This window comes from Brachyistius frenatus, unplaced genomic scaffold, assembly GCF_029030835.1.
Source record: "Brachyistius frenatus isolate BFR_SWC_R1_liver_20210118 unplaced genomic scaffold, ASM2903083v1 Contig_81, whole genome shotgun sequence".
In the NCBI taxonomy this organism is placed as follows: Eukaryota; Metazoa; Chordata; class Actinopteri; family Embiotocidae; genus Brachyistius; species Brachyistius frenatus.
The window spans coordinates 1,784,474-1,812,128 of NW_027210680.1; the positions used below are offsets into that span (position 1 = coordinate 1,784,474).

The following is a 27,655-nucleotide window of genomic DNA, read 5'->3' on the forward strand; positions in this document are numbered from 1 at the left end:
ATCTCATTAGATCAAATTATGATTTAAGCTATGGCTCCACTCACTAAGCACTTCAGATTTACTCTTTTTTACTCTTCTAATAAATGCACGGCAAAAGAATCACAATTTTGGAAGTGCTTCATGAGTCGAGTTTCTGTCTGACCAAAACAATAAATCCAATAAGTAATCCAAATAAGATCCAAACTATTTTAGTGACAAATACATGTGATGACAACGAGACACATATTTTCTGGAACACATTTATTTTTTTACACTCACTAATGTGACGATTAGGTTTCCTATTATTATACTACAGTAAACTGAACTTTGTTCGGACTATTGGCCAGAAAAACCAAACAATTTAAAGACCTCATCTTTTCATTGTAACATACTTCTGATTGGTTAGCAATGAAAGTAGCAGATAGTAGCGGCATGTAGTTTCCATTCCGGCTGTAGTAGTACTCTCCTGTCGCTGTGCCGGAGAGCCGAGTGAGTCCTCGCCGTCGCTCGACTTAACCTTGTAATTCTCCACCTTAAGTGTGCTGTGGGCGGTGAGATTGTACGGAAGAGATTAGAGAGCGGCTCTGTTCGACAAGGCAGACAGCACACACAGCCACTTTGAGATGAGTGTGTGTGTGTGTGTGTGTGTGTGTGTGTGTGTGTGTGTGTGTGTGTGTGTGTGTGTGTGTGTGTGTGTGCGCGGGGGAGGTGGGGTTAAGGGAGAGTAAAGAGAGAGAGATTGAAGAATACCTGCATGTGACCGTGGAATAGTTGTGTGTGTTTAATTGTATGAGCAAGCAAGGCTAGTCAAGAATGTGTGTGTGTGTGTGTGTGTGTGTGTGTGTGTGTGTGTGTGTGTGTGTGTGTGTGTGTGTGTGTGTGTGTGTGTGTGTGTGTGTGTGTGTGTGTGAATCCATTACCAGACAGGGGCAGTCCATCACATTAGACTTAAGACCAACCTTATTAAGATAAGAAAGAATGAGACATACCTAAAGCCTACAGGAACCACTGATAAGACCAAACAGTGTCAGTCACTGTGTGGGTGTGTGTGCGTGTGCGCGTCAGCGAGACAGGATTCATGCATGCGTTATAGCACACTATCACTCTCTCCATCACCCTCTCTCGCTCAGTATGAAGCAAACTAGTGATTAGTGACAAAGTGGGCTCAAGACTTCCATTGTGACGTTCGGAATCGGTCCATCGGGCTGAACCTCAGGCATGTACTTAAAAAGCTGCTGTCCAGAAGAGAGTGACTCAGCCAATTTCGGAGGGAAGAGTTCTTAACATAAGTCGTAGCCTGTAGAGAAGTGAAGGTTCTGTTTGCACCTCGTTTTCAGTCGGACTCTGCAGGAGGTAGGACTGAAAAAAACTACCCCTGGAGATGTGAAACAAGATGGAGTTATACGTGAGTTAGTCATGTAGAAACAGCTTCAAGTCCCATACCAGTTGCTGTGCACACTACGTCTAAGGCTGTTAAGTTGTCAACTAGTCTTCAAATGCTCCTTTTTGCTGCAGACGAGAATGCTCAGACATCTGAGAATTAATGATAGGGTGTCAAAACGTGAGTTTTCTTACATAAATATTGTGGCAAGGAGAATATGAATTTGACTGTTTTGTGCATTGAAGTGCTTCATTCCGCTGCCTGATTCTTCTATCTGTAATGTCATTCAGTCCCTGCACCGGCTTTCAGAATTGTTCCCACTAACAACTGCATTACTGCACGGTGACAATGTAAGTCTGACAACAAAAACACACGCAATGAACTGTTTATTTTGATGTATCACCTCTTTCAAGAAAGATTTAAGTCTCTGCAAGTTGATATCTGCAGCTTCCTGAAATGAGCTATTTGCCTCGAAGACAGAAATTCAATCTAAAAAGTTTTGGAGAAAATGGTCAGCATTAATACAAGATGGACATATTTTATGTTTCATGCAAAACTAATGATATGGTGCATAAATTCTTAAACCTCTGTATGGGTGAAACTCATTTCCCTTCATTTCACACTATAAAAGAGCTTTCATGTCTGATGTTGCCCTCTGCCACACTACCGTTCTCTGTATCTCAGCCTCTATCCATCAATCCAGATGGGAGATTTTATAAGGCTGCAGGGTAACATTCATAGAAACAACTTTGTTTTATAGCAACCTGCAGGACTGGTTGGTATGCACATGTACGCGTGTACTGACATACTGACTGTCATGTCCACAAGTGGGCAGTAAATGTAACTGTTGCTCTCCAGCTCATAAAGAGCTGGAGAGGAGATCCAAGTAATCAGCGAACATGCTGTAAGCTGGGAAGACCATTTTACGCGCGTGTGTGTGTGTGTGTGTGTGTGTGCGTGCGTGCGTGCGTGTGTGTGTGTGTGTGTGTGTGTGTGTGTGTGTCTGTCTGTGTCTGTGTGTAGGAAGCAGACACAGTGATAACTCAGCCGGTGCCGTGATGAGAGGGGAGAGACTGCAGTGACATACAGCTGGCATTTTATGGCACCGCAACACTCCGGCTGCCTGTCTCTCTTTTTGCTGCCTCACTCTTTCACCCTTCTTCCCTTCTGCATCACAGCTTCCATCTATCCTCTCTTTGCCTCCTGTCTCTCTCTCTCTCCAGCACACGCCAGCCAGCCCACCCTCTCACCCCCTATCTCCCTGCTTGATGTCTTGGAGCCCGTCTCGTTCTGTTTCACTCTCTGTCTTCTGCCCAAAGTCTCCTTGCAGCTTTCCCACCATCTTTCCCTGCTTGCTTCTCTGTTCACTTGCTTTTTCCTTCCATCCATTTTGCCATCCTTCCTCCTCCCCTTGGCGCCTCCTCTTCGCTGCCACCCCACCCCACCCACCCACCCACACCTTCAACCCCTCTAATCCCCTCTCTCTCTCTTTTACTGCGAGGCTCTCCAGTACACAGTGTGAATGCCTAATGAATCGTATGTCTTTTACAAGCCTCCGCTCTCACCCATCTCTGTCCTCCCTCTTTCCTCCCCCTTTCTTCCTGCCACTCTTCCACCTGTCTTCCACTCCTCCACCTACTCTCTTTTGCTTTATTTACTAGCCAGAAGCCATCCAGCTGTTTACAAGGAATAAGAGCTGCCCAGGGGACACCAGGCGCAGTGGGGAGGATTACTCTCTCTCTTTTTTGTTTTTTATATGAGGAACCGGTGACCTCTGTGTGGTGGAGTGTAAAGCCTTCTTGCCACCACACATATTTGGACACGTACTGTCCTTCAGTTGGTGGACATGTTTTCAAATTTTAGAGACATTTTTTCGTTGGTGTGTTAATCAGACTCCGTGTGTGAGTGTGTAACCTGTCATGTTCTGCTGTCTGACAGACTGTGTGTGTGTCTCCTGGCTGTAGCCGAGATAGATTGCCATTCAATTGTTTTGTGCTGAGGAGCGTATTGCTCATCGTGCTCTCATGTTGCCAACATCGTCCGCGATCATCCTCCCATTGATTCAGGTCGTTGCAAAAACGGCTGGGTCATGTCTTTTCCTGCACCTCAGGCATCTGATAAACAGCCCTTTTACTCCGACCACCAATAACCCTCAAAATGACTTTCTGATCAAGTTATTGATTCATTTTGTGGTCCAATAAGTGGCATGTAATGAGTTTAGAGGTACAGCCTGCTGCCCTCTTGTATCAGGTGTAACCTCCAACCTTGTAATTACTGGAGACTGATCTTTATTCATTTTAAATGATTAGTGCAATACATACTATTAGATCACAGATAATAATTTAGCTGTTACAGAGTTTGATAATCAATTAATTGATTTATCAAGCATAAATTTCTGAATTTGTAAATTTTAAGATTTGCTAATTTCAGTTACATAACTCCAGTAGGGATCGGAGACTCCTTATGACAATTTTGGTACATAAATCTACAAGCCTCAGTACCTGATCAATACCTGGTATCATCCAGGACTCCATGTACCCGGGCTGTTTCTTTATTTTTATAAGCACCTGACTGTTGCTTGAATATGTAGACTGACTGGCCTGAGTCTGTTATGAAGGCAGCAGGTTCTCCAACCCATGCAGCCACATAGGTTGTTTGTTCCTACCCTAAAATAAGGTTTCCTAAATGAACCCCCCTGGTTTGGTTTCAGCACAAAACCCACTCGGTTCGGGAAGTGTAATGCTTTGAATTACAATGAGGACTTGAACTGTCCTTTGCATTAAAGTTTCTGCTTCCTTAAGGTGATGCAACCCTCATCGTCACGGCAACAGTAAAAGTATATATATATATTTTTTTTAAACTGTACTGACTCCTGGTTGGAAACGGGAAACGAACCTGTGATTTCTTGCACCCAAGTCTGTCTGACCACTAGATGGAGGTGAACTTGAAAACGGAGCCATGGGTCATAATAAGCTGCCTCCACAGAGGACCTATAGTGTAGTTTTTTGATGAGTAAGTAGCACAGAAACGGTAATAAGCTCAGGTCTTCAACACATAATACAGCAGAAAATCTTCAGAGTTTGATCAGTTAATATTAGCTGATGCTGACTGATTAAAATATGAGTGCCATTCCTTAAGATCGGCTCAGGACATGTTTATCAATCAAGGTCATATCTCTAATTATCACCAAATCAATTCATGCCCTTCTTTTTTTTTTTTCAAACACAGTTGCAGCGTTTTAAACTTGTCACTCTGGTAGGAGTGTACTTGTATTGTATTAGAATACACTTACAATACTTTATTTGATAGAGCACCGTCTAACATGCAGGCCCGTAGTTTTGAGACTGGCAGTCATTACGGCCTTCACTTGCTCCTGTCTTATTTATTTTCTGACCACTTCTCCATCTTAACATCCCTGTTGAGAAGCATTTCCTCTGTTTCTTGTTTTGGCCTGCTAACTGTTGTTGTCACTCTGGAAGTTGAAACTTGTGCTGTTATTGCATTCTTTGTAAATCTGTCTGCGTAAGAGTAACAACCGAGTGTGTTATGAATGTAAATGAGGGAAGGATCAAAATGTGGAACATTGTACCTTTTGTAAATTATGCTGAAACTTCCATTCAATTTAAACCCGTTTCTCGGCTTGCAGACGATTATATTTTCCTTTTTACATATTCCCCAAATTTTATTCATCCATCTCTGTCCGGCGGTTTGTTATGCTGAACATTTCTGGATAAGTCTCCATTTGGGTCTTTTTGCAGAGTCTCATCCATGGTGACTTCATGTCAGTACAACAGAAGAAGCGGCTTCAAACTCTGTGTTGTTAAAGTTTAAAAGCTGTCATGAGGGCACAAAAGTAAATGTAAATCGTGTGCTCCTTAAATTTCAGTGTTTGGTTGAGTCAAGTAATGAAATGTTCTCTGGCATCCCACTTTGCTTCCCATTTTAGGTCATTTAATCAGCCTTCATTGCCTAAATTTCAACAGAATTACTGATTGTGAGCTGTCCTCAATAATCGACCTGTGGAAATTCAGACTAATTTTTTTCCGCCCAGCTGCTCGCTGATCTGTCGTGGGCATACAAGCAGATTGCTTCCAAAGTCTCGCCAAAGGACCCCTCGTGGATGTCCGGCGAGAACGCCGGTGGTTTCTCTGTCATCTTCATAATTGAACAAGAAACAATTGATATGCAGTCAGGTCGAGCTGTCACACACCTGTCTCTCTGCTAATGTAATGTTAATGGAAGGATAGACCTCGGGAGGAAATACCTTCCAGGTCCGCCCAGTAATGATACAGTTTGATTCTTTCCCTGCGCTGTGTGCGTGGGACTTGGTGTGTTCGCAGACACGTGTTCATATATGCAGTGTGTTTATGTGACGGTGTGTTTACCTTCGTTTCAGTGTTCAGCGTCAGCTTGTGCGTTCCCTGTTTGTTCAGTGCAGTATAGTTTGTAGGAAATGTACCTCTTGGGTCAATACTAAAGCTTTTTATTATATTTTAGTAACAAGATTTACAGACCGCATGTTGACATAGTGTGTGCTGCAAATCACAAATTTATTTCCCATGTCAATATTCTTTGTGTTGTGCACCCATGCGGTGTATCAGACCTGTTCTTCTGAAATGGTTTCCATTGATGATGGCTAACGTCTTTATTTGGAAACTGTACAGCTGAACTGTGAGCTTTTCTTCTCCTATTTGGTCTAACCTGCAGCGATCTTACTTCTTAATTTAGTTTCCATTTTTCTTTTCCTTTCTAACACCATTTACTATTTGTCATCTATACAATGCCATAATAATGAGGCGCTATTTGCTTGACTTTCAGTTTTTTGCACCCCGACCTTGTCCAGCAGAGTTTTACTGGCCCCTTGTATATTTTCACTGACCCAGCAGCCAAAAAATGAAACTGTCTCTCCATAATTTTGGTGATTTATAATACAGGATATGTATAACAGTGATGTTCCCTCTAGATTTTGTTGTTAATGATATAAGAATGGAATTTATGATAATATTGCATGCACAGCAGCAAGTATGGAATACCTTACTAATAAATAAACTATTGAGTAAAGAACTGAGACAAAGCTGAGAGATGTCAGTGTTTCCCAAAGTTTGAGAATTTACTTGTGATGTTGCAGTGTGTGATCGATGTTCATGCAGAGACTCCTGCAGTTAGAAAGGTAGAGTGTACCCCATGCTATTTTCTGTTGCTTCAATTTTCTGGTGTTCCCTAAACGCCTCACAGGTTATCTGCACAGACTGTCACTGGCCCCGGGGCATTGGTTATGTCGAACCCTGTGATGTTTCATAATCGGATAGTAGAAAGTATATCCTTGTGCACTTATTGCATGTTTTCCCTCAGGAAATTGGTTACAGAGGGCATTATCAAGGCTGTTTTTTTTTTTTTTTCTCACACACCAGCACTTGATGGTGGCTGATTGTGCTGTTTTACCTCCTTTTGTCAAGGTTTTCTTGTTTTACCCACAATGTTGTGACATCTTGCTCTAAATTATAACTGCAAAGCTTAAGTGCTCGATTGTGCTGAAGCAGGTGAAGTTCAGAGCTGGCGCATTTCATCTTGTTATATTTATTAAATCACAGTTTAAACTCGTTACTCACTCAATAAATGCATTGCTTTTGTTGTTTTCTTACTCCTTGCTTTCCTCGTAGCTTCAAAGGCAGTTAACAAAATATGATAAAGAAATAATGAAATGTTATATTTGATAAAAAAAAAAACTTTAAATTATTTTTATTGTATACTATAAAATGGAATGCTGGTAAATGAAATGCAATGGAAGCCACATATTTGCAGTACAGAACAAGCAAAGGAACAACTCTTTGAGAGCAAAAGAACCATCTTGCCGCTCTGTAGCTGTGGACCAATAACACTCTAATAGTATTCAGTGGTAAGGTATATGGGAAACAGCTCGAGGAGAGTAGCTTGAGGGGCAAATGTGGTTTGACAGAATTACATTAAGTTAAGGTCAGGGGGGGAAACGTACCTTGAGAGAGGTGCTGCTTACACTGAAATAGATTGAGGGAAAGAGGCTGAGGGAACGAGGATGGAAAGAGTTGAGAGATTAATAGAGAGGCAGGGTGTATATGTAAAATGAAAGAGAGGTAGAGTGAAAGGGAAAAAACACAGAAAACGAAAGAAGGCTAAACAATAGCTGAAACAAGAGCACTGGAAACGCACCATTGAGCCCTTGTTTTCCCCTGTTGCTGGCTGTATTTTTCCTCTCTTAGTTCTTTTCTGACAGCTTTAATCAACACAATAAGGCTTTCTGAGATTTCATTATAGAGCCTTGGCCGCTAGGGCCTTTGAGAAAGCAATAGATGGATGGAGAGTTTCTAAAGAGAGGAGGGATGGTGAGATCAGGATGGACGGAGGACAGCAGAGAGATATTTGGTAGACGGAGGTAGAGAGAATGGGGCAGGTGAAGTCGATAGCAGGAGAAAGCGAGCAAGTGACGCAGAGAGGGAGGGATGAGCGAATGAAAAGGCAGGGGGTAGACAGACAGAGAGAGAGAGAGAGAGAAAAGATTAATATAGTCACAGAGTGGGATTAAAGAAGGGAGGGGGATCGATGGATGGATGCTGACGCCCCCGCAGAGGGGATGGCTGAAATAATGGTGTTATGTGGCCACCTGATTGGCCCTGAGCTGCATGGGGGCCCACAGAGGGGCAGATCAGTCTCGCACTTCCTGGATTAGAGGGTCAAAGGGCACCCAGCAGTGAGATAAATCACTTTTGATGTTTTGTAATGGAAACGGAGGGAAAAGAAAAGACCTTAACCCCTTTCTCTCACATCCAGTACTCCAAATGTACAGTATGTATAGAACATGACACGGCTAACTCTGGTGCAGAGACATGCCACAAGTTAAACACAGCTCAAATCACGACTGGAAACAGCCGTTGGCATTCAAAGTTTTTACTGCAATCATTTATACAACTGTGGAAACAGTATTGACCTAAACAGATTTTTTTTTTTTTTAATAATTAAAAAAAAAAAAAAATCGATATTTATGATTGCAAATTAATCTTACATTATACATACTGTAAGAATGAGCTAACACAGTAACAAAAGTAGAAATACAAAAGTACGCTAAGTGTCACTTAATGTGTCAATTAATTTACTATTTCATTCCAAGAAGTCTCAACAGTGAAAGATTAACATTAAGTACTAATAGGAATATAAATCACAGTAATTACAGATTCAATTTATTAAAATATATAAAGGTTAGCTCATCAATAAATGCAAAGTCAAATGCATTTGCAATGCATCGTCACATTATACTGTCATACAGTTATGGGTAAAACACTTATTTTGTTGTAATTATATATTCATGAAATTATTAAAAGAATACTTTTCAGCATTTTGCCATATTGTCAAGAATATTGTTATCACAGACGTGCACTGAAACTTTGTGATATGATTAGCTGAGATAATGACAAGACAACATCAACTGGACCTAATTCTGACTAAATCACTACACGTTGCAAATGGTAATGAATCTGACGTGTCATCTGGAAGGACCAGTCGATCGAAATGCACCTCATCATATTTGACACAACACAAACAGAACACTGCTCCCCATTCCCAACCCCGACGGCAAATTCCTCCACACACTGTTAATGTTCCTCTGGTCTGAGCTGCTCTTTGTGAACAAACAGTTTATGTCTATCTAATACACAGTGAGTCAGTCAGACAGACGGATAGATAGAACGGTCCGCGAGACTAACCCAGTAGGAAAAGCAGATTGATCTGCTGTTCCTCTTAAATAAGATATGTGATAGTGTGTGTGTGTGTGTGTGTGTGTGTGTGTGTGTGTGTGTGTGTGTGTGTGTGTGTGTGTGTGTGTGTGTGTGTGTGTGTGTGTGTGTGTGTGTTTGTGTGCAGGTGGGAATGTGTTTGAAATCTGCAGTTGCAACAATGTTTTTAGAGATTTTTTTGTCTCCCCATGTGTCCAAGTGAACCACCAGCTGGTGGAGCCTTTTAAAAATGTTTGCTCAATATCCTCAAATAAGAAGAGTACATTTCACTACTGTTTAATTGGAATGCTTATTTCCATGACAACATTATTCAAATTATGAAAAGAGGTCCTGAATTAATCTCTGAAGAATGAGGATAATCTCCTCTCCTTCCCTTCCCTTCCCTTCCCTTCCCTTCCCTTTCCTTTCCTTTCCTTTCCTTTCCTTTCCTTTCCTTTCCTTTCCTTTCCTTTCCTTTCCTTTCCTTTCCTTTCCTTTCCTTTCCTTTCCTTTCCTTTCCTTTCCTTTCCTTTCCTCTCCTCTCCTCTCCTCTCCTCTCCTCTCCTCTCCTCTCCTCTCCTCTCCTCTCCTCTCCTCTTAACTGAACTCTAAAATCATCACTGACCCCTTTTTCTTCAGCTAACACGCTCCACTGGCAGCAGTTGGAAGTATGTTTGTGTGCTTGTGTCTCTTTTTGCATCAATACCTTTGTGTTTATGACATCCACTGGCCATTTCTTGGGTGTGGTTACTCACTCCGACTATATTGCTGTCCTCTGTCCCCTTTTGTCTGACACACTTACCTTATTAAGTACTTAGTAAATGCCAATGTCTCTCAACAGTTTTTTCTTGCTGTCCTTCTTCACGATTCAGTGCAACCGGGCACTCACAGACACATACAGTACAGTATGATCAAATGGCATATCATTGAGCAGCAAATGGTCACAGCGTGATGCAGACTGGGTGAAAGGTAAAAAAGACAGAGGGATAGCTGAAGAGAGATGGAGGAGAGACATGGACCAAGCTGTTTATACCTTCCTAGCAGGAGAGAAGCAGAAAGCAATGTGATAGAACTGAATAAAAGAGCAATGAAATAAATAATGATACAGATAGAGAGACAGGGACGTCATGACAACCAGCACCTCGACATCAAGTTGATGTCCTTGTTTTTCTGTGGTACTGTAGATTCTGAATGTACTGTAGTGTGTGATTGGTAGATAAGACTTTTATTCATAATATCACCTGGTGGTTTATTGACTTCTCTTGGCACCTTGAAAAATATTAAAATAAAGTAATAAAATAATATAAAAATAGCTGTCCCATCAATTCTTAATGCAGGTGATTTTTCCCATATTCCCCATGTTATTTATAACTGAGGCCCACTCAAAAACAAAATGATGCATCTCAATGTTTTTTTTTTTCCTTTAATTGATTTTTTGAAATATTTAGGAAAGCCTCACAATTATTTGTGCTGTATAAATAGTACATGTAAGTGTGCTGCAGCTGGGACTGTGTACGGATTCTGAAAATATACATTGCATTCCCTGTACATTTTTCCATGCGTCTGAGAAATGGTCGCGGACAGGTACACGGCGCAAACCTCGAATCACCATAATCCTCAGTGCTAAAATCGCTCTGCTGCATTCTCGTCACTATCACAACCCCGCTGAACCTCTCCGCTTACTAAAGTGAAGTCAAGTTCAGGACAAGTCACCGAAATACCAAACGCTGGCAGATGAGAGTAAAGCCTCTGTGTCTGTCGAGAATGTCACTTTACCAGCGCAAAGCCCCTCAATGCTCTGTCATGAAAATAAAGCCCTTTGACTCATGCATGTCTACATAGCACTGCCTTAGCTTTACCCCTCCCCCCACCCCACCAACCCCCTCATCCCCTCACCTTGCCGCCTAAGCAGTTGGCAGTCAGCGCTGTGACCATTAATGCTGCAAGAAGCAGAGACCTAGGCCAACAGGGTGTAGCTCAATACCCGAAGAATACTTCATGTGCAACACATATTGATCTGGTGAAATCTATGCATGGGACATTGTTGGCCAAAGCAATAGTGCATTCACAGCACCTGGCCAAAGAGTGCTTCATATTTACTGTAAAATAGACAGGGCTGTTCTCAGTTAGACCCCGTCAAATCAGTGAATTCTGTTGAGGTTAATATTTGAATATGTTGTTGATAAAACTGGATCAGTTAAATGTCATTTCTTAAGCAGGTGCAGCCTCTAAAAACGTGCTAACACATTGATTCCACCATTTTAATGCAAAGAGTGGTCCACGAGGGGATGTCTATCAGGTGTGCAGTGAAAACCCACGCTATCTGTCCTGCTCCATTTTTCCTTTGCGGTAAGCTTCTGTTAAGTAGACATGTCGATTGTAAATGTCTGTCACATTTCTAATGGAGTGTTGCTCCAAAGATGAAAAGCATTTGTCAGGAAAACCCTGCGGTTTCATGCACAATTGGTTGAATAAAGAGGACAGCATTAAGAGTGGGGCATTTAGCGAATGGGCGGACAAGCGTTAAACTGGCGAGCAAGAGGGAAGTTGGTCACTGAGCTTTGCGGGTCACAGCTGAGTTCCTAAAAGTGTTGTGCATGCCACAGTTACGGTTTATTTTGTCGTGTTTTTGAATTTGACATCTAAAAATGTTCTTGTTCTTCAATGTGTGTTTCCTGCCGGGGTTGTATTTGCTTCTCGTCACTTCAAAATCACCCCACAATCACATTTTGCCAGGGCATCCGAACTTTTGCACGCAGCTATATTGACAGTATTTGAAAACCTCGCATTGTGTTTCCATCTAACTGTAGCACAGTGCACTAGTGCAGCACACAATAGCCCCCATCAGTGTCAGGTGTGAGGGCCTGTTGCATGAAACAACACACGCATACACACAAACATGCACAAACACACACAGATACACAGGCATACGCACAACCCATTATGCATTCATGGACAGCCAATCTTTTCCTTTTCATTGCCATTCAGGCGTCATGCTTTCCCACGCAGATGCTATCAGCTGCAATAAGCCTGTGTGGTCATTGCTATTCAAACAACCATAATGCCGGCCATAGATTCTGTTCCCTGGCAGATTCTAATAGAAACAAATTACTGGCTGAAGTTTCTATGAGCTGGCTGATTGGCTCGCTGTGTGTGCGCCGTGCTGACTTATCGATGAAGTTACTATTTAATATTTAATGGACGATGGTGTGTGTGTGTGCATTTAGCTTAACACTGTAAATGTCACTTGCGAATTACTCCGTTAACATGCTGATGCGCAATTTTCATTTCGCAGTCGTGTCTTTGTATACCGCTCCGTGACTGATTCTGTTGATTTGGCAGAGATAAAGATTGATAAACTCTTAAAGTGTGTGTGTATTTGTGTGTGTGCACTCAAGCACAAGTGAGTCTGTGACTTTTTTTTTGTGTTGAATCTTTGATGGTGGATTCCTCTTTATTGTGGGGATAATTGATCAAATAAGTTACTGTCTGGTGTGTTTGTTTGTTTGTTTGTGTGAGCCGTGTAAATGATCAAATATTCTCCCTGCAATATTATTTAGCTGATGGAAAACGCATGCTCCATTAGGTACTGTACACAGTGCGTATAAAAAATGCAACAGCTGTGTGGCTCTCTTTCTTTCGAGTAAACTGCATCCTGCATAATATTTGTGAAAGACTGGTGCTCTGTATTTGACACTTAGAGAAGAGAGAATATTCTGTTATGACGAGGCCTTCAACTTGTACATTTTATTTTACTGTGCAAAAATGCAAGACATCAAAACAAAGATGAAAAAATGCACACATTTTTGAAATATGAGCGTGGATCAGAAGGTTGCGACACCGCACCCGTTGCCCGTGAACGGTGCACAGCGCTTGATTTTGAACTTGATTTTGATGAAGTGACAAAACTTGGAATGCGTACGCTCCTCTGTGATCTATGCACGTCACAGTTCTGCGCACCATTTAGGCGCGACAGGAGCGGTCTCTGAAGTTTTCAATCTACCCTCGTAATATGCAAATGTATGCAACACCGAAAATTCATTGTTTACCAAACTGCACCACTGCCGCTTTGAACATGGAAAGGGAAAATTTGGATGACACATGTACATTTTATTTCTAAACTCCTTGTGTTTGGTTGTCGCAGTGGTGTCTCGGTTGCATTGTTATGTTCAACTATTGCGCTGTTCAGAGCGCGACGCCACAACTACACATCGAGGCGGTGAGCTCTCCTTCATCCCCAGATAAGACATGGGCTGGAGGACAGCGGGACATCCCGGCCCGGGGAGTAGCGGGCATCAGCGGGAATCTGATGCCGTATTGGTGTGCGTGTTCAAAGAGAAAAACTAAAAAGAAACACCAAAGAAGCAAAACACACGTATGTTCACACGTGCGTGCGCGCAACCCTCGTCTGAGGTCGCTGCTGTAATTGGATGTCTGATTACTGTCAGATAGTGTGTGTGTAGAAGAGAGGGAGAGAAAGAGGGAGGGGAGAGAACATGCCAGAGAAATGAAGGAAAATTCTTCTCTGAGGGAAAGAGAGCAAATGTTAGCAACAGTGGAGTTGAAGAAAGAGAGATTGACACTCAGAAGAGAGAGAGAGAGAGAGATAGATGTGGGAATACAAAGTACCAGACAGAGAAGTGGGCATGTTCTCTCGTCGTCATCTCCGAGCTTAACGTTGACCTTGTGCTTTTTATCTGTGGTCTGACATCCAATCATCCCTTGCTTATCTCCCTCCTCCCTCACCTTACGCTCTACCTCTTTTCATCTGTCCATCCCTTTTCCACGTCCTCCCTCCCGCCTTCTGACTCATCTTCCTTTCTCCTTATCTTTCCCTCTTCCCATCGTCCTTCAATCCTTCGCTCCGTCCCTTCCCCTTTTTGAGCTCCTCGCCTTCCATTTCCTCTTGTCTGCCTCACCCGATTCCACCCTGGGCCTCCCACCGTCCAGCAGAAAGCCGGTGGGATTAATCGGATTCATTGGAAGTATTGGTGATGCGTGACAGGTGGCGGAAGGTCAGATGACTCAATGGAGACATTAACTGACTTGTTTCCTGCTCGAAGACTCGCAGACCCACTCTCCTGTTGCATTTGTCAATTTTCACTGCAGAACTGGCAGTAAACAGTCAATATAAGAGGCTGTTTTTACTCTCTTTTTACTCGCTGAGTATCACAGAGTAAAGTCTGGATCGTGCTTTTCCATCTATTTATTATCTTAAGGCGTGTGACACTTCTTGTGTATTAGACTTGTACAAATTTGGGCCACAAGATTAACCTTTTATGACATAAAATGACCAAGTGATATCATTAATCATCAATTTAAGCCCGGCGCTATGTTATATTTTAACAGATAGAAAAGAGTGCAACATTCAAACAGGTTATTTTTCTTTGTGTCATGCACACAGATCTGACACACTCACAACGCTCCATGCAGAAGGTGTCCACCTGTCTCCCCTCAGACCTGAGCAAGTGCTGACATCAGCTAGACCGCTCGACTCATGTGGTGAAGACAGACCTTCCACCTCGCCCCATACCGACACACACACACACACACACACACACACACACACACACACACACACACACACACACACACACACACACACACACACACACACACACACACACACACACACACACACACACTCTCTCTCTCTCTCTCTCTCTCTCTCTCTCTCTTTTCTGGGAGTTGCTTGGCAAAGTTCAATGCTAAACAGCCCTGTCTGTTCTTTCTGTGCCATAAACGAAAAAAATAGAACAACCTTTCTTCTACGTATAAAACAAAGCTTAAGGAAAGTCAAAGACTTTTTAATTCAACTATTGCACAGCGCTGCTCCGCTGAGAAGATAAATTACAGTGACTCGTAGCGGTCAAAGTTTATATGACACAGGGCAGGACGGAGAGTAATACATCAATGTCCAAGGCTTGTTACACCACCAACAAACCAAGACTGAGCTCTGCAAAGACATTGTGAAAGAGTCCGTTTTCTATTTGGCATTTATAACACATTCAATTTAGTTGTGCACACATTGAAGGATACTTTAAGTGTTTAATAACATGCAGGATTTTTCAGCTTCTCCAATTAGAATGCAGTTTGTATTATCACAACCGCGTTTTGCTCTATTGCCATTAATTTCCTCTTTGGATGCCCACAGGAGGAGTTATAGCTGTTGATAGAATATCATTTTAACATCTGTATCTGCTTATAACTACACTTCAGTGTGTGTAACACTTTATGAAATGTTAATAAACAACTTCTGTATGAGAATAGTAGGATTTAAAGGAAAAGAACATTTAAATGTTTGTAGAAAATTGGATGTGGGAGTAATAGTATTACTTTCAATATTGATGAATACTTGTGTTAAAGTTTTCCCTTCCAGCATTTACTGTTGAACTGAACCGTATGTAATACTACAGTAAGGCACACCAAAGGGAGGGAGGGTTTCTGCAGTGTTTAACATTATTGTGTTTTTTTCTGAGCATCACCTGGAACAGTTACCATGGTAACTCAATGTCACCTAAGACCTCTGTGCTCATAATTTTACCTCCATGTGTATTTCACACCTTGCTAATCAAACATTTACCAAAAGTACATCCAATTTCTGTAAAATGAAACGCCTTTGCCCGTTTCCCCCAGGCCCCTATCGGTGCTTCATTATCAGCAAATTATAAGCAATTTTGAGCTGAAGTCCGTTACTCGCTCACAAAAGCTTTTCCACCCGAGGCTTGGTTCAAGTCTGAGCAGCAGCTTACTATGGTCGGGTTCGGGCCATCCTAAATTCTCAAGCCCATTCGAGGGCTGCTTCCTTTGAGGCATATTTTAATGGGAGGATGTACATTTTCTTGGGACAGCGGTTTTGTGGGTGTTGTCAATGATTCATTAGCGAGCCTGGGGAGAAAGTCCCCCCCCGCCCCCCCCAAAAAAAGAAAAAAAAATGCAGAATGCAATATTTACCGCAGCACTTACCCCACACCAGAGAGGAAATAAAATAGCCAGCACAGTTACTAGAGTTCACACAAATGCATGCAAAGACGAACGCTCACTGGCAAGCACAGAACTCACACAAGCATGTCTGAGAAGACACACGCACGCACGCACGCGCACACACGCGCACACACACACACACACACACACACACACATATGCATACACACAAATCTGTGACTTCAAAGGCCCATGCTGCAGTGCCCCGAGCCTTGAACAAAGCAGAGAGAAGCAGAGGGCAACTTTTAATTTTAAAGCGTGTGCTAATGAGGTTTGGAGAGAAAGAAAGAGTGTCAAAATCAGTGTATTTCTTCGTGCGTGTGTGCGCGCTTATGTATTGTATGTGTGTGAGAATTCGCCCACAGTAACATTTCACTGGCAGGTATTTATGTGGGGGGGGGGGGGTGAAAGCAGAGGGCAGTTTTATCAAAGAAATGCCCACTAAGCTGGAGAAGGAAATTAATTTATTGTTGTGTGGATTTGTAGGGCACACACAGCCTCATATTTAGTCCAAGCATATTGAATGTGGTGCTAATAGTAACAACTGACAAGGTGTGTGTGTGTGTGTGTGTGTGTGTGTGTGTGTGTGTGTGTGTGTGTGTGTGTGTGTGTGTGTGTGTGTGTGTGCCAGAGGTATGAAGACACTTGTACTTAGAGGATGACACTGAGTTGATGTAATCGAAGATTCATTTAAGGCATTTTTGTACCTTTTCTATCATTTCGTTACATGTTCATGTTTAATACAGAAACATGCATGTAAGCTCATGAATCCATGCGCACACACACACACACACACACACACACACACACACACACACACACACACACACACACACACACACACACACACACACACACACACACACACACACACACACACACACTTACTTCAGTGCCAGTGGCATTACGACAGCTAGCTTTAAAGTTACTGTCATTACTCATCCTGCTTAGCAGGAAGCCACATTAACGTCTGTGTGTGTCCAAGCCATAATGGCAGTATAAATACATTACAGAATGCACGAGGGTATCAGGGAGTGTGTGTGTGTGTGTGTGTGTGGGGGGGGGGGCCTTGCAGTGCTGAATAGGGGTTCAACGAAAAGTATGGTGAGTTGTATGGAGTACAAATGACTGCTGTTGAATTCATCTCTTCAAACAATACTAATAAATCTGCTTTTGAAACGTGTGAAGTGAAGCCTCAAAGAAGAAAACAGGATTAGAAAAGAGAAACAGAAGAAAAGAAATGGGGAGATCGATCGATAATGTAGATGCAAACAAAAAAAAAAAGAGGCAGACATGAATTGTCCGTTGCATGCATGTCATTGTACAGACAGCAGCACACTGTTTTCCAGTTGGTTCCCTCACATTGTTTAAATACTCTCTGCAAAGTTTGACGAGCTGAAGGTGAAAAGAAAATGAAAAGATACACACTGTGAGAAGGATTAGTGATTCCTCTTCTTTTTTTTTCAATCCATTCGAGTCTCTGTTGGGTAATAGATGAAATGGTGCAGAGAGAGGGGAGTGTGGGAGGGAAACAGATTGTTAATTAAATGCTGAGACAGCAGTGCTTCCTGTCCTACAACAGAACGGATTCAGTCTGAAAAACTGAATGGAGTTAATTACCGGCTATAAGGGTTTCATTTGGAGACATGCTGGACACACTTAACATCCAATTTATCGTCACAACTTGCACCCCGCATCTTTTTTTAAACAATCAGATGCAAATAAGCACTCCCGCATACAAAGAGGCAGCTTAATCTGCATGCCCTTCCTCTGAAAACTGCATGCACTCATTCATACTCGCGCTCATATACCTATGCACAAAAACAGGCATTTACAGTCACAACAATAAGTTCATACCTGCACACAGAAGTGAACAAACACGCGCACGGACACACACACACACACACACACACGCACGCGCAGACACACTCACATGCAAGGATTTAGGATTCAGTCACATTCAATTCCACGTTGAAAACTCAGTAATCAGGTTGTTAGCGATAAACCCGGCGTGTTGGTGCTCAGCGGATTCAGAGCTCACAATTCAATTAGCACGTTGTACATGAACGTGCTACAATTGGTTGAATTATGTCATAAACTGGCTATTCCTGTGATCCAGTGTAGCTTTTATCTGCAGCGAATGAAGGGGAATTTCTGACCGGTCTCACATTAGCGTGCCCAGCGTGTGATGCAACGTCGCTAAACAATTAACAACACAATTCATTTGTTTTTACACAGTCTGCCAAATTATGAGCCTTCGGAGCAGTTGCCTCACTGGAAAGTTTAAATGGATTCGACAGCTTTGCACACTTTGATTTCTCTTAATAGTGTGACTAATTTAGACTCGAAGGACATCACAGCGGCGTTTCCTGTTCTGTTTACTCGTGTGATAACAAGTATCTGATGTCCTCAGCCGCCGTGCGTTTGCTTGGGAAAGAGTTGGCAGCAGGATACGTACTTGATGTGGCCTGGAGAAATCTTTCGCACTGTCAAGTACACGAGATGCCGATTTCTAACCCAGATCTTCACTGAAATCAATACCACTGCTTGTAGTTAAAAGCAGAACTTTTGACCAAACTTTGTTTCTTGCACGCCTGCCTCGGCGCGCAGCACACCAGCACTGGATTCAAAGGAAGTTACGTGTCATTGTTTACAGGATATTTGTCAACATTTCTTCCTTTTAAAATTCTCTTTTTATAATATTAAGCAAATCCTCTGTCTGCTGCGTCGTCACGTTGGAGGGTTTTGATGTTCAATCTCTCTCCTCCATCCTCCCCCCTCTTTTTATTCAACAACTTACTTCATGTTTTAAACGTTTGACCCTCTGCGAGTGATGAAAAAAGAAAGTTGTTGATGTTTCTCCTGACCTGACCTCGCAGCTCTTCTTTCAGCAGAGTGGCGGAGGTGCGTGCTCATAAAAGATGTTCACTTTTAACAAACTGCTTTCCTGGCACCAACGGTGTTTCAGAAGTAGCGTTGAATTCGGCTGTGAAACTTAAAATCAGCTGTATGTGTTTGTGTTTGTGTACAGAAACACTTGCACAAACGCACAGACAAAATGTGATGTAGTCTTTATGTGGGGAGTCATGGGGACAGTTATTGATGATGGGTGGGAGGCTACAAGACAAAGGATGATTTAATCACTGTTATACGGCTCCAAGGACAACATTGAGGAAATGCAAACTTCAGCGCGCGCGCGTGTGTGTGTGTGTGTGTGTGTGTGTGTGTGTGTGTGTGTGTGTGTTTGTTTACGGTAAGCCTTATCTCTTTATTATGATATTTATGTGTATGTACAGAAAAGTACAGGTCAAGTTGGTCATCATCCTTGAGAAAGTATTCTGATCTACCGTGCGTGTGAATGTGCATGTGTGTGTGTGTGTGTGTGTGTGTGTGTGTGTGTGTGTGTGTGTGTGTGGGGGTGGGGTGGGGTTGTTGCAGCTTTTGTCACTTTAGTGATTATCCTTGAGAGGCTGTTAATTTGAGGCTAATGAGTATTTGTTTTAGCAGTCATGCACATTAGTGTGTCTGTGTTTGTGTGTGTGTGCGTGCGTGTGTGTGTGTGTGTGTGTGTGTGTGTCTGGATGGGTACAAAAGCGAACGTGTGTGTGCGTGATTAAGGGTTGTGATATAGTGAAAGCGACAGACTGTACAGATGTTCAATAAATGGGCTGGAACAGGCAGGGAAGAAGGGGGACATCATTCATACTTTCTCTCTCTCTCTCTCACACACACACACACACACACACACACACACACACACACACACACACACACACACACACACACACACACACACACAAATGCACAGAGACAAGTGACAGAAATGAGCGTGCAGACACACACACAAAAGACATGGAGACATGCAGTTTGTCATACATTGTGCACTGGTTACGGATGTAATACAGGTGACGTATAACTGACAATCTTATACACACACACACCTTTTAGACCTTAAGGAAGAGCTAATTATATTGATTATATAGGTATGAAGCTAGAGTTAATTAACAGTAGAGAGCTTAAATAGAAAGTCTGGATTAGTATGAAATATGTGTGTGTGTGTGTGTGTGTGTGTGTGTGTGTGTGTGTGTGTGTGTGTGTGTGTGTGTGTGTGTGTGTGTGTGTGTGTGTGTGTGTGTGTGTGTGTGTGTGTGTGTGTGTGTGTGTGTGTGTGTGTGTGTGTGTGTGTGTGTGTGTGTGTGTGTGTGTGTGTGTGTGTGTGTGTGTGTGTGTGTGTGTGTGTGTGTGTGTGTGTGTGTGTGTGTGTGTGTGTGTGTGTGTGTGTGTGTGTGTGTGTGTGTGTGTGTGTGTGTGTGTGTGTGACACACTCATTATCTCGTACTGTCATCCTCAACAGTAGTAGACAGTTCTCTACTTTCTCCTGTCATCCAACTCTCACACTCTTTGTTTCAGTCTTTTTTTTCATGATGTTGTTTGCCTTGAATGTTTCACGTGACAAACTGTATTGAAAATACTACTTTGCACTCCCTGAAATCACTTTGCCAGAACCATTTTATCTTCTGTCTTGAACCTTTCCACGATTCATGAATATGTAGCTTTGTTCTTAATATCCACTTATTTTCATCTTCGTCTTGAAGTTGTGAGGCTGTTGGCAGTATAAAAGCCTTCATTAGAGGTCTGGACTGCTTTCAACCAAGTTGTATGATATGGCTATGGTCTGAATCAATGGAGAGTGAGCTGAGCTGAATGGAAAAAATGCAAATCAGTGCCTGTAAAAAAAGATGATGCATTTGGCCACTCTTCCTCTTTTGCTGTCCCAGGTGGTGTGTGTATTGCCCAGTCCTTGAAGATCCCACGGGAGCCCAGGCCAGGGGAGTTTGACAAGATCATCAGACGCCTGCTGGAGACCTCCAATGCCAGGGCCGTCATCATGTTCGCTAATGAGGACGACATACGGTGCGTGCTGTGCACTCAAACAAGAGCAGCGCACTTTTCCAACTGCTACCAGTTCTGCTTCTTTTTTTTTTTTCTTTCCTTTTTTTACATAACATTGTCTGTGCCATTTTAAGCTTATTTGACAGTAGAAACTCTGTAACACCTTCATGCCCAGTTTTTGTTAAAATCATGGTGTACTGCTGATATTATGACAGGAGTAAAAGCAATAAAGGAAAAGCTTTTTTTATTTGAATATTCTTCAGCGTGTCAGTTGGTTAAAACTGTATTGCTCTAGCCTTCACTCATAATAGTAGAGACCTGAGCCCTCACCAGACTGACTGAGTGGTAGATGAGAACCATTTATGCTGTTTCCTGCACCATGTTACACTTACCGTCTTGCTCAAGGGGACCCTGCAAAGGCAGGTAGCTACCAAAAAGATCTAGCCTGAAGCACCCCAACACCCAACCCCTCCATTTTACTGTTCTTTCCAGGGCATCATAAATCTTTTAATTCCCTGCTTTTCTCCCCCAAACAGACGCGTTCTGGATGCAGCTAAAAAGAACAACCAGACAGGTCACTTCCTGTGGGTGGGTTCAGACAGCTGGGGGTCCAAGATCTCTCCTGTGATTGGCCAGGAGAGAGTGGCCGAGGGAGCCATCACGATTCTTCCTAAACGAGCGTCTGTGGATGGTAAGAGTGTGTTTAACGATAAGCGACGATGCTGCGATGTCATTACACATGCAATAATGAATATAATCCTAAAAAGAATTCTCATCTTGCTCCCTGCACCTGGTTTGGTGTCTGATAAAAGGAAGCTGAAGCTGTGTGTGCTCCGAGTCTGATAGATCAAATTAAGCGGATGGGTGGGGGAAGACCAGAAACTGAAATGAAATACACTCATGTTCCTTCGCTCTTGATCCCAGTGGGCAACACGTTTCTGCCATTAGGCCGCGGAGAATTTCCTCATTTGCTCCCTGTCAAAGCTCCATATTAAATAATTGACCCCTGGAGCGTCCCCAAAGGCACCAAGATATAAACTGAAAGTGAGGAAGAGAAGTAGAAGTTTAAATGAACCAAAGTCAGCTTCGGCTGCTTCACGAGGGAGCACGCTGTGGGGTCTTCAGAAAAGATAGACGAGCTGTAAGTGAGATAGGACCAGCAGAGGATTAATAAAGAAAGCGTACACTGAGTTACCAATTTATTAGGTACACTTGGTAATATGATACTGTGTGAAGCTTAAAAAGATCCGTTTTTTTGTCAGAGTAGAGTCAGATATGTGTTGATTTAAGGTAATTTAGTTATAGCTACGCTATAATGAAAGATGTTTCTAATAGTTCATCCGCTGCATGTTGTCCAGTATTTTATATTGTGTTTGAAATGTTGCATATTCCCCACACACGTGCAAACACACACACACACACACACACACACACACACACACACACACACACACACACACACACACACACACACACACACACACACACACACTGTTGCATTTAAAGAAACAGTCTGATATTTCGGGTACTATGCCAGAGTCAGAGATGGTTACCTTAAAAAAGAGAAATACTTTCACTGCGACCAGGCAACGAGCAGTGAGTCCATGTATCATTTTTACATGTTTACAGGTTTCCTGAAGAATATATCACCAGGAATAACATGCTAATTAGGGATCTTTTGAGATGTCAGTCTCTGTGCTAAGACAACTGTCTTCACGTGTGCAGAGGTGAACATCACTTGGGTCATTTGCCTTTTTTTTCTTTTCTTTTTTTTCTTTTTTCAACTAAGTTGGGGTTTCATCACAATTCACGGACATTACTTAATTACTGGGGGAACTTGTTGCCTGATAAGGTGTTTAAATGCACATCATTTCAAACATCATCACTCACATGGCGCGACACTCAGCACTGTTTCAGACTGAAGACAGGCTTGCTTAATTCTGTGTCTTAACACTGTGACACTGTCAGTTCACACTGAAAATCAGATATGATGCTCCTTTTATTCTTTGTAAGTAAGCAAATAAACGGACTTGCCAAACATTTTTTTTTTAGCTGTAGGGCCTTTGTGCCCCGAAACAACTGCCAACTTGGTGGCAATAATTTCCTTGCCTAACATGTGGGACCTAAACTTCATGTTTTTTAACAGCATCATGGGAACACGAAAGCTTATCTGTAGTTTTGTGAGGCTTGCATCTCATTTCATAATGGGAAGAATGTGATCCCACATGACATGTACTTCCTGTTGAGCCACACAGAAAAGCAACCATCAGTGGAGCTTCCCAGGTGCACACAGGAGCTGTTTCCGTGACAGCAGTCCAGATTAATCAAGGCAGTTCTTGTCAGTTTTTATAATGAGTCGGCCATGGCACAGGCTGTCTGAGTCAATCTGAAAGTCCCTCACCCTCCATGGTTGTTCCACATGCAGTAACTAGACTATATAACTGGAGTGCATGTGGTGTTGGAAACAGGCCTTTTTTTAGTGAGATGTTTTTCTTTTCTGTCTTGTGCATACCTGACATCCACAGGAACAAAACAAACTCCTTGTTTTCAAGAAGCAACAAACCACCTGTGATGTTAAGGATGGGGATCAAACAATTTAGCGGTAGACAAATTCTTAAAAAAAAAAAAAAAAATCCAGTTTCCCCATATTTTCAGAGGACAAGTAAAAATGTGTTTTCACATTTAAATGTGGTATAAAGAACCTAATAGTAAGGAGTGTTTCTCCTCATGTTTTTATCTCATCCCGCCAGCGACTAACCTTGCAGGTATTTCCATCTCTATGACTGGTAAAAATGTGCCCCCCCCCCTTTTTTTTTTTTCTCTAGTTCTAGTTGGACAAGTAGCCAAGCTATTGTGAAGGCTTGTTTTAAAATGTTTGTGCTCCTTGCTCTTGGCTTCAGAGTTTGATTGGAACTCCAGTCCTGACTGGCTCCATTGAAAGGGTTTTTCAGTCATACGTGAACTATTCATAACCTGCGCCTTTCTCTTTTTTAATCTTTTTCTAATCTCTTTTTTTTTTTTTTTTTTTTTTAATACAGGCAGGCTCAGGGGAAATGAAGCCCTTAACTCCTGAAGCACTAGTCCCAACCTCACATTACATTATTAAACCAGATCCTGGAGGTGTTGGAATCAGCTCTTCTAATCAGAACGATGCTGGTTCAGTCTTCCTAATGGACAGGTTGAAGTGTTCAGAAGAGCTTTAAAAAAACAGAAAACCCAGAAACCCCTCTTCACCATATGTTTTACCTTGTCTGTCTTTTATACAGCATTTGACCGGTACTTCCGTAGCCGCTCGCTGTCCAACAACAGAAGAAATGTTTGGTTCGCTGAATTCTGGGAGGAAAACTTCAACTGTAAGCTGGGGATGCATGGTAAACGGCCTGGTAGCCTGAAGAAATGCACAGGTAAGAGTCTACATTTGACTTCTTCAACTGTACGAGTTTCAATCCACCACGGTTCCCACCATGTTTATTTCGGTTTGGACAGTACAGGCACAAAAATAGATAAAACTGCTCCGAGCCAGAGTGGTGTTTTACTCTAGCAAACAAATTGTTTTGCCAATTTGAGAAGAGGTGTTTTATTTCCACAGACGCTCTACAGAAGGTTGTGATTCTTATCCTCTGAGACATTTGGCAGGTGGTCTCTTATAATTAGTCCTCTGTCATACCTGCACCACATTAGCTACATGTTTGCGTCTTGCTCAGTGTTCCTCATCTTGTTTTGGTTCGATGTCTAAAAAAAAAGGACTTCACTACCTTAGCCCTGACTAATTCCAGAGAAAGCAGCCACAAGCCTTTCAGCTGACGGCAGCCCGCAGATTAAACACATTACTCTGGATTGTCTAAGGCTTCATTGGAACATCCTAGCACTGAATATTTATCAACAGGGACAAACACTTGTGCTTAATTACTATCTTTGTTGTAAAGTGGGCTGCTGGCTCTAATAAGTGCCCTTAAAACAGATCACACAAGCTGTTGGGCTTCGAGGAGAAATGCAGCTCAACATGAACAACTGCTTGTGTGCTTAAAGCTATAAGAGAAATTAAATAACAGTTGGAGTCTGTGCTTGTAAATACAATATTCTCTCTCTCTCTCTCTCTGTGTGTGTGTGTGTGTGTGTGTGTGTGTGTGTGTGTGTGTGTGTGTGTGTGTGTGTGTGTGTGTGTGTGTGTGTGTGTGTGTGTGTGTGTGTGTGTGTGTGTGTGTGTGTGTGTGTTCGCTGTATGAAGCGTATTTACCGTGTAATAGGAACCTGCTGCTGTCATTTTAAGCATCATGTTTTTATTCTTTGTGTGATATGACCTGCATTTTGTGGTCATATCAAAATGCCTGATGTTTGTTATTTTACACAAGACTAACCACTACAACCGATGTATGTAACCTGTGTGTACACCAGCTACTGGCTGCACAAAAAGTCGCCTACTTGGAGCAGAGTTGGTAGTGAAGCCTTTGGACTTTGTTGTGCAACCTTTTCCAGTTTCGATGCTTGTGACCTCTGTCCTTCTGTGATGGAGTGTGTATGCTTATGTGTGTGTCACTGAGAGAATTCCCCAGCTGATGTGTGCCATTAATTCACATAATTAGGTTTGTAAGGGCTGTGACTCCCATTGACCGTCTATTACTGGCCGTGGCATCTGTGTAGGTGGGCGTGTATGTGTCGAGGGCCCCGTCGTCGTGAGTCCATTAATTCCAAGTGCTGGGGTTTGCGACCTCCAAATCATCAACACGGAAGCCAATCAGCAGCCTGCTGCTCAAGGTCACCGTGGTGACACAGCTCATGGCAGGATGTGGAAATGGGTGTGATTATTGAACGTGATTGGTCTGAAAGGGAGAAATAAATAATAAATAGATAATCAAATTAATTGTATTAATTTGTAATAAATAAATAGGAAGTGAGAAAGTGCAAATAATAAAATTCACAGGAAGAGAGTTCGGAAACATTATGTTTGTATGCACAAATTGCAGAAAGAGACAAAGGTATGATAATAAAAGTGACAAATAAAACATCAAATGGGAGTAAACAGACTAACAAGGCACAGCAAGAGTGAGAAAAGGAGGAAGAAATTAAAACGTATTTTTGAAGTTGAGCAAGTTTTTGAATAACTTGCAAGCTGCCATCTTTTAACCGTTTATACCCAGAGGAATCATCTACAATTAGTGAAAGATGTTCAAAAGGCCTCCTAAAGAAGCTATTAGACTTGGAATGAAGATTACTGTATATTCCACACATTAAAGCAGTGATGGAGGATGTATTCAGTTAATTTACGAGTAAAACTAAAAAAAATCTGCATTCAATATGACATTTTAACAAGATGTACTTGAAAAAAGTGAACTTCAAAAGTGAAACTACTCATAATTCTGAGCAATTCACCCCTGAGTGCTAGACTATTATATATTACAAGGCATAAGTGATGTAATTACTTCTGTATTAAGCTTCTTATGTTGAGTCAGTTTGATCCAAAACACAATAGATGTTATTTATTTTTCAACATTTATTCTCCACATTCAACAATCATCCACAAATGTGGAGCCAAAAATTTTATATTTCCCTCTGAATTATTGAGAAGTACAAGTATTAAGGAAATACTCAAGTACTACACAAATAATACACAAGTACCACAGTTCCACCTTTAGAGAAAAGCAACAGCTCTTTGCTGTATTTGCTGCAAAGTTTGAAAAGACATCAATTAGTATTACAAATTTGGCACAAACGCCTTTGAAGGCAAAGAGTTAGTGTTAAATTACACACCAAGGGCCATATTATTGCAGAATAACACTGCAAGGGTCAGCTGACTCATTTTGACTACCTGTTTTCACCTACCAATAACCTCACTAACTCACAGGATGCCAAAACGTTTAGACAACTGCTCATAGACCCAAGTACAACACTGCATAGTACAGTGTATCAGAAACATGGTGAGAGTGTCACACCCGTTTCATCTTCCCTTCATTGCTTACCAATCATGTTCAGGGTCCATTTCTCATCCAGTTGTTGTTTTTACCTATAGAGCCCTTCATGGTCAGGCCCTTGGAATATAATGCCGACTTACTCCTTCACTACACCACCAGTACTGTAGGTCACTAAGGTCTTCTGACCAGGTCTGACTGTTTTTTCCTTGCACTCGTCTAACAGCTAAATGGCTTGGACTCTGTGGAACGCTCTTCCTCTTTACACACTCTGCAGTCTCTGTCGACGCCTTCAAAAAGCAGCTTGAGACACGTGTTCAAATTTGCCTTTGTCTCACTTTTTTGAAAATGTCTTTTGTTGTTGTTGTTGTGAAGCACTTTGTGACTTTGTTCTGTGAAAGCTGCTTTATTAAATAAGCTTTACTTATTTACAGGTGTATTTACTTTGTGGAGTCAGGCCCATGAGCCATCGGGAAGCCTCAGCCGCAGTCCTGGTGTCCCAGAATGCTCCTTAATACTCACACCCACCACCTCTATCAACCTGCTTTACATCTAGTCTAGTATGACTTGTGCCTTTAAACTCTTATTGAATCAGCATTTCATCAGATGGTGGCCACGACCAGATGAATGAAATCCACTTGGGGCTCTCCTTCACCAAACCACATTCTTTCTTTACTTTCATACTTTCACCCACAAGATATTTTCCTTCATTCCTGTGTCAATACAAAAACGACTTCTTTGAAGTTAATTCATATTTTATGGAAATACAC

The 27,655-nt window shown here is 42.1% G+C and overlaps 1 protein-coding gene across 2 annotated transcripts in view; it reads left to right on the forward strand.

The window, feature by feature from the left end:
- The window catches only part of grm8a (glutamate receptor, metabotropic 8a), a 213,646-nt gene that overhangs the window by 125,324 nt on the left and 60,667 nt on the right, over window positions 1-27,655 (forward strand). For both annotated transcript variants that reach the window (XM_069709232.1, XM_069709231.1), the window contains exons 4-6: window positions 20,865-21,000; window positions 21,516-21,670; window positions 24,246-24,383. In XM_069709232.1, coding sequence (XP_069565333.1) covers window positions 20,865-21,000; window positions 21,516-21,670; window positions 24,246-24,383 — 429 coding nt within the window. The remainder of the gene's footprint in view (window positions 1-20,864; window positions 21,001-21,515; window positions 21,671-24,245; window positions 24,384-27,655) is intronic.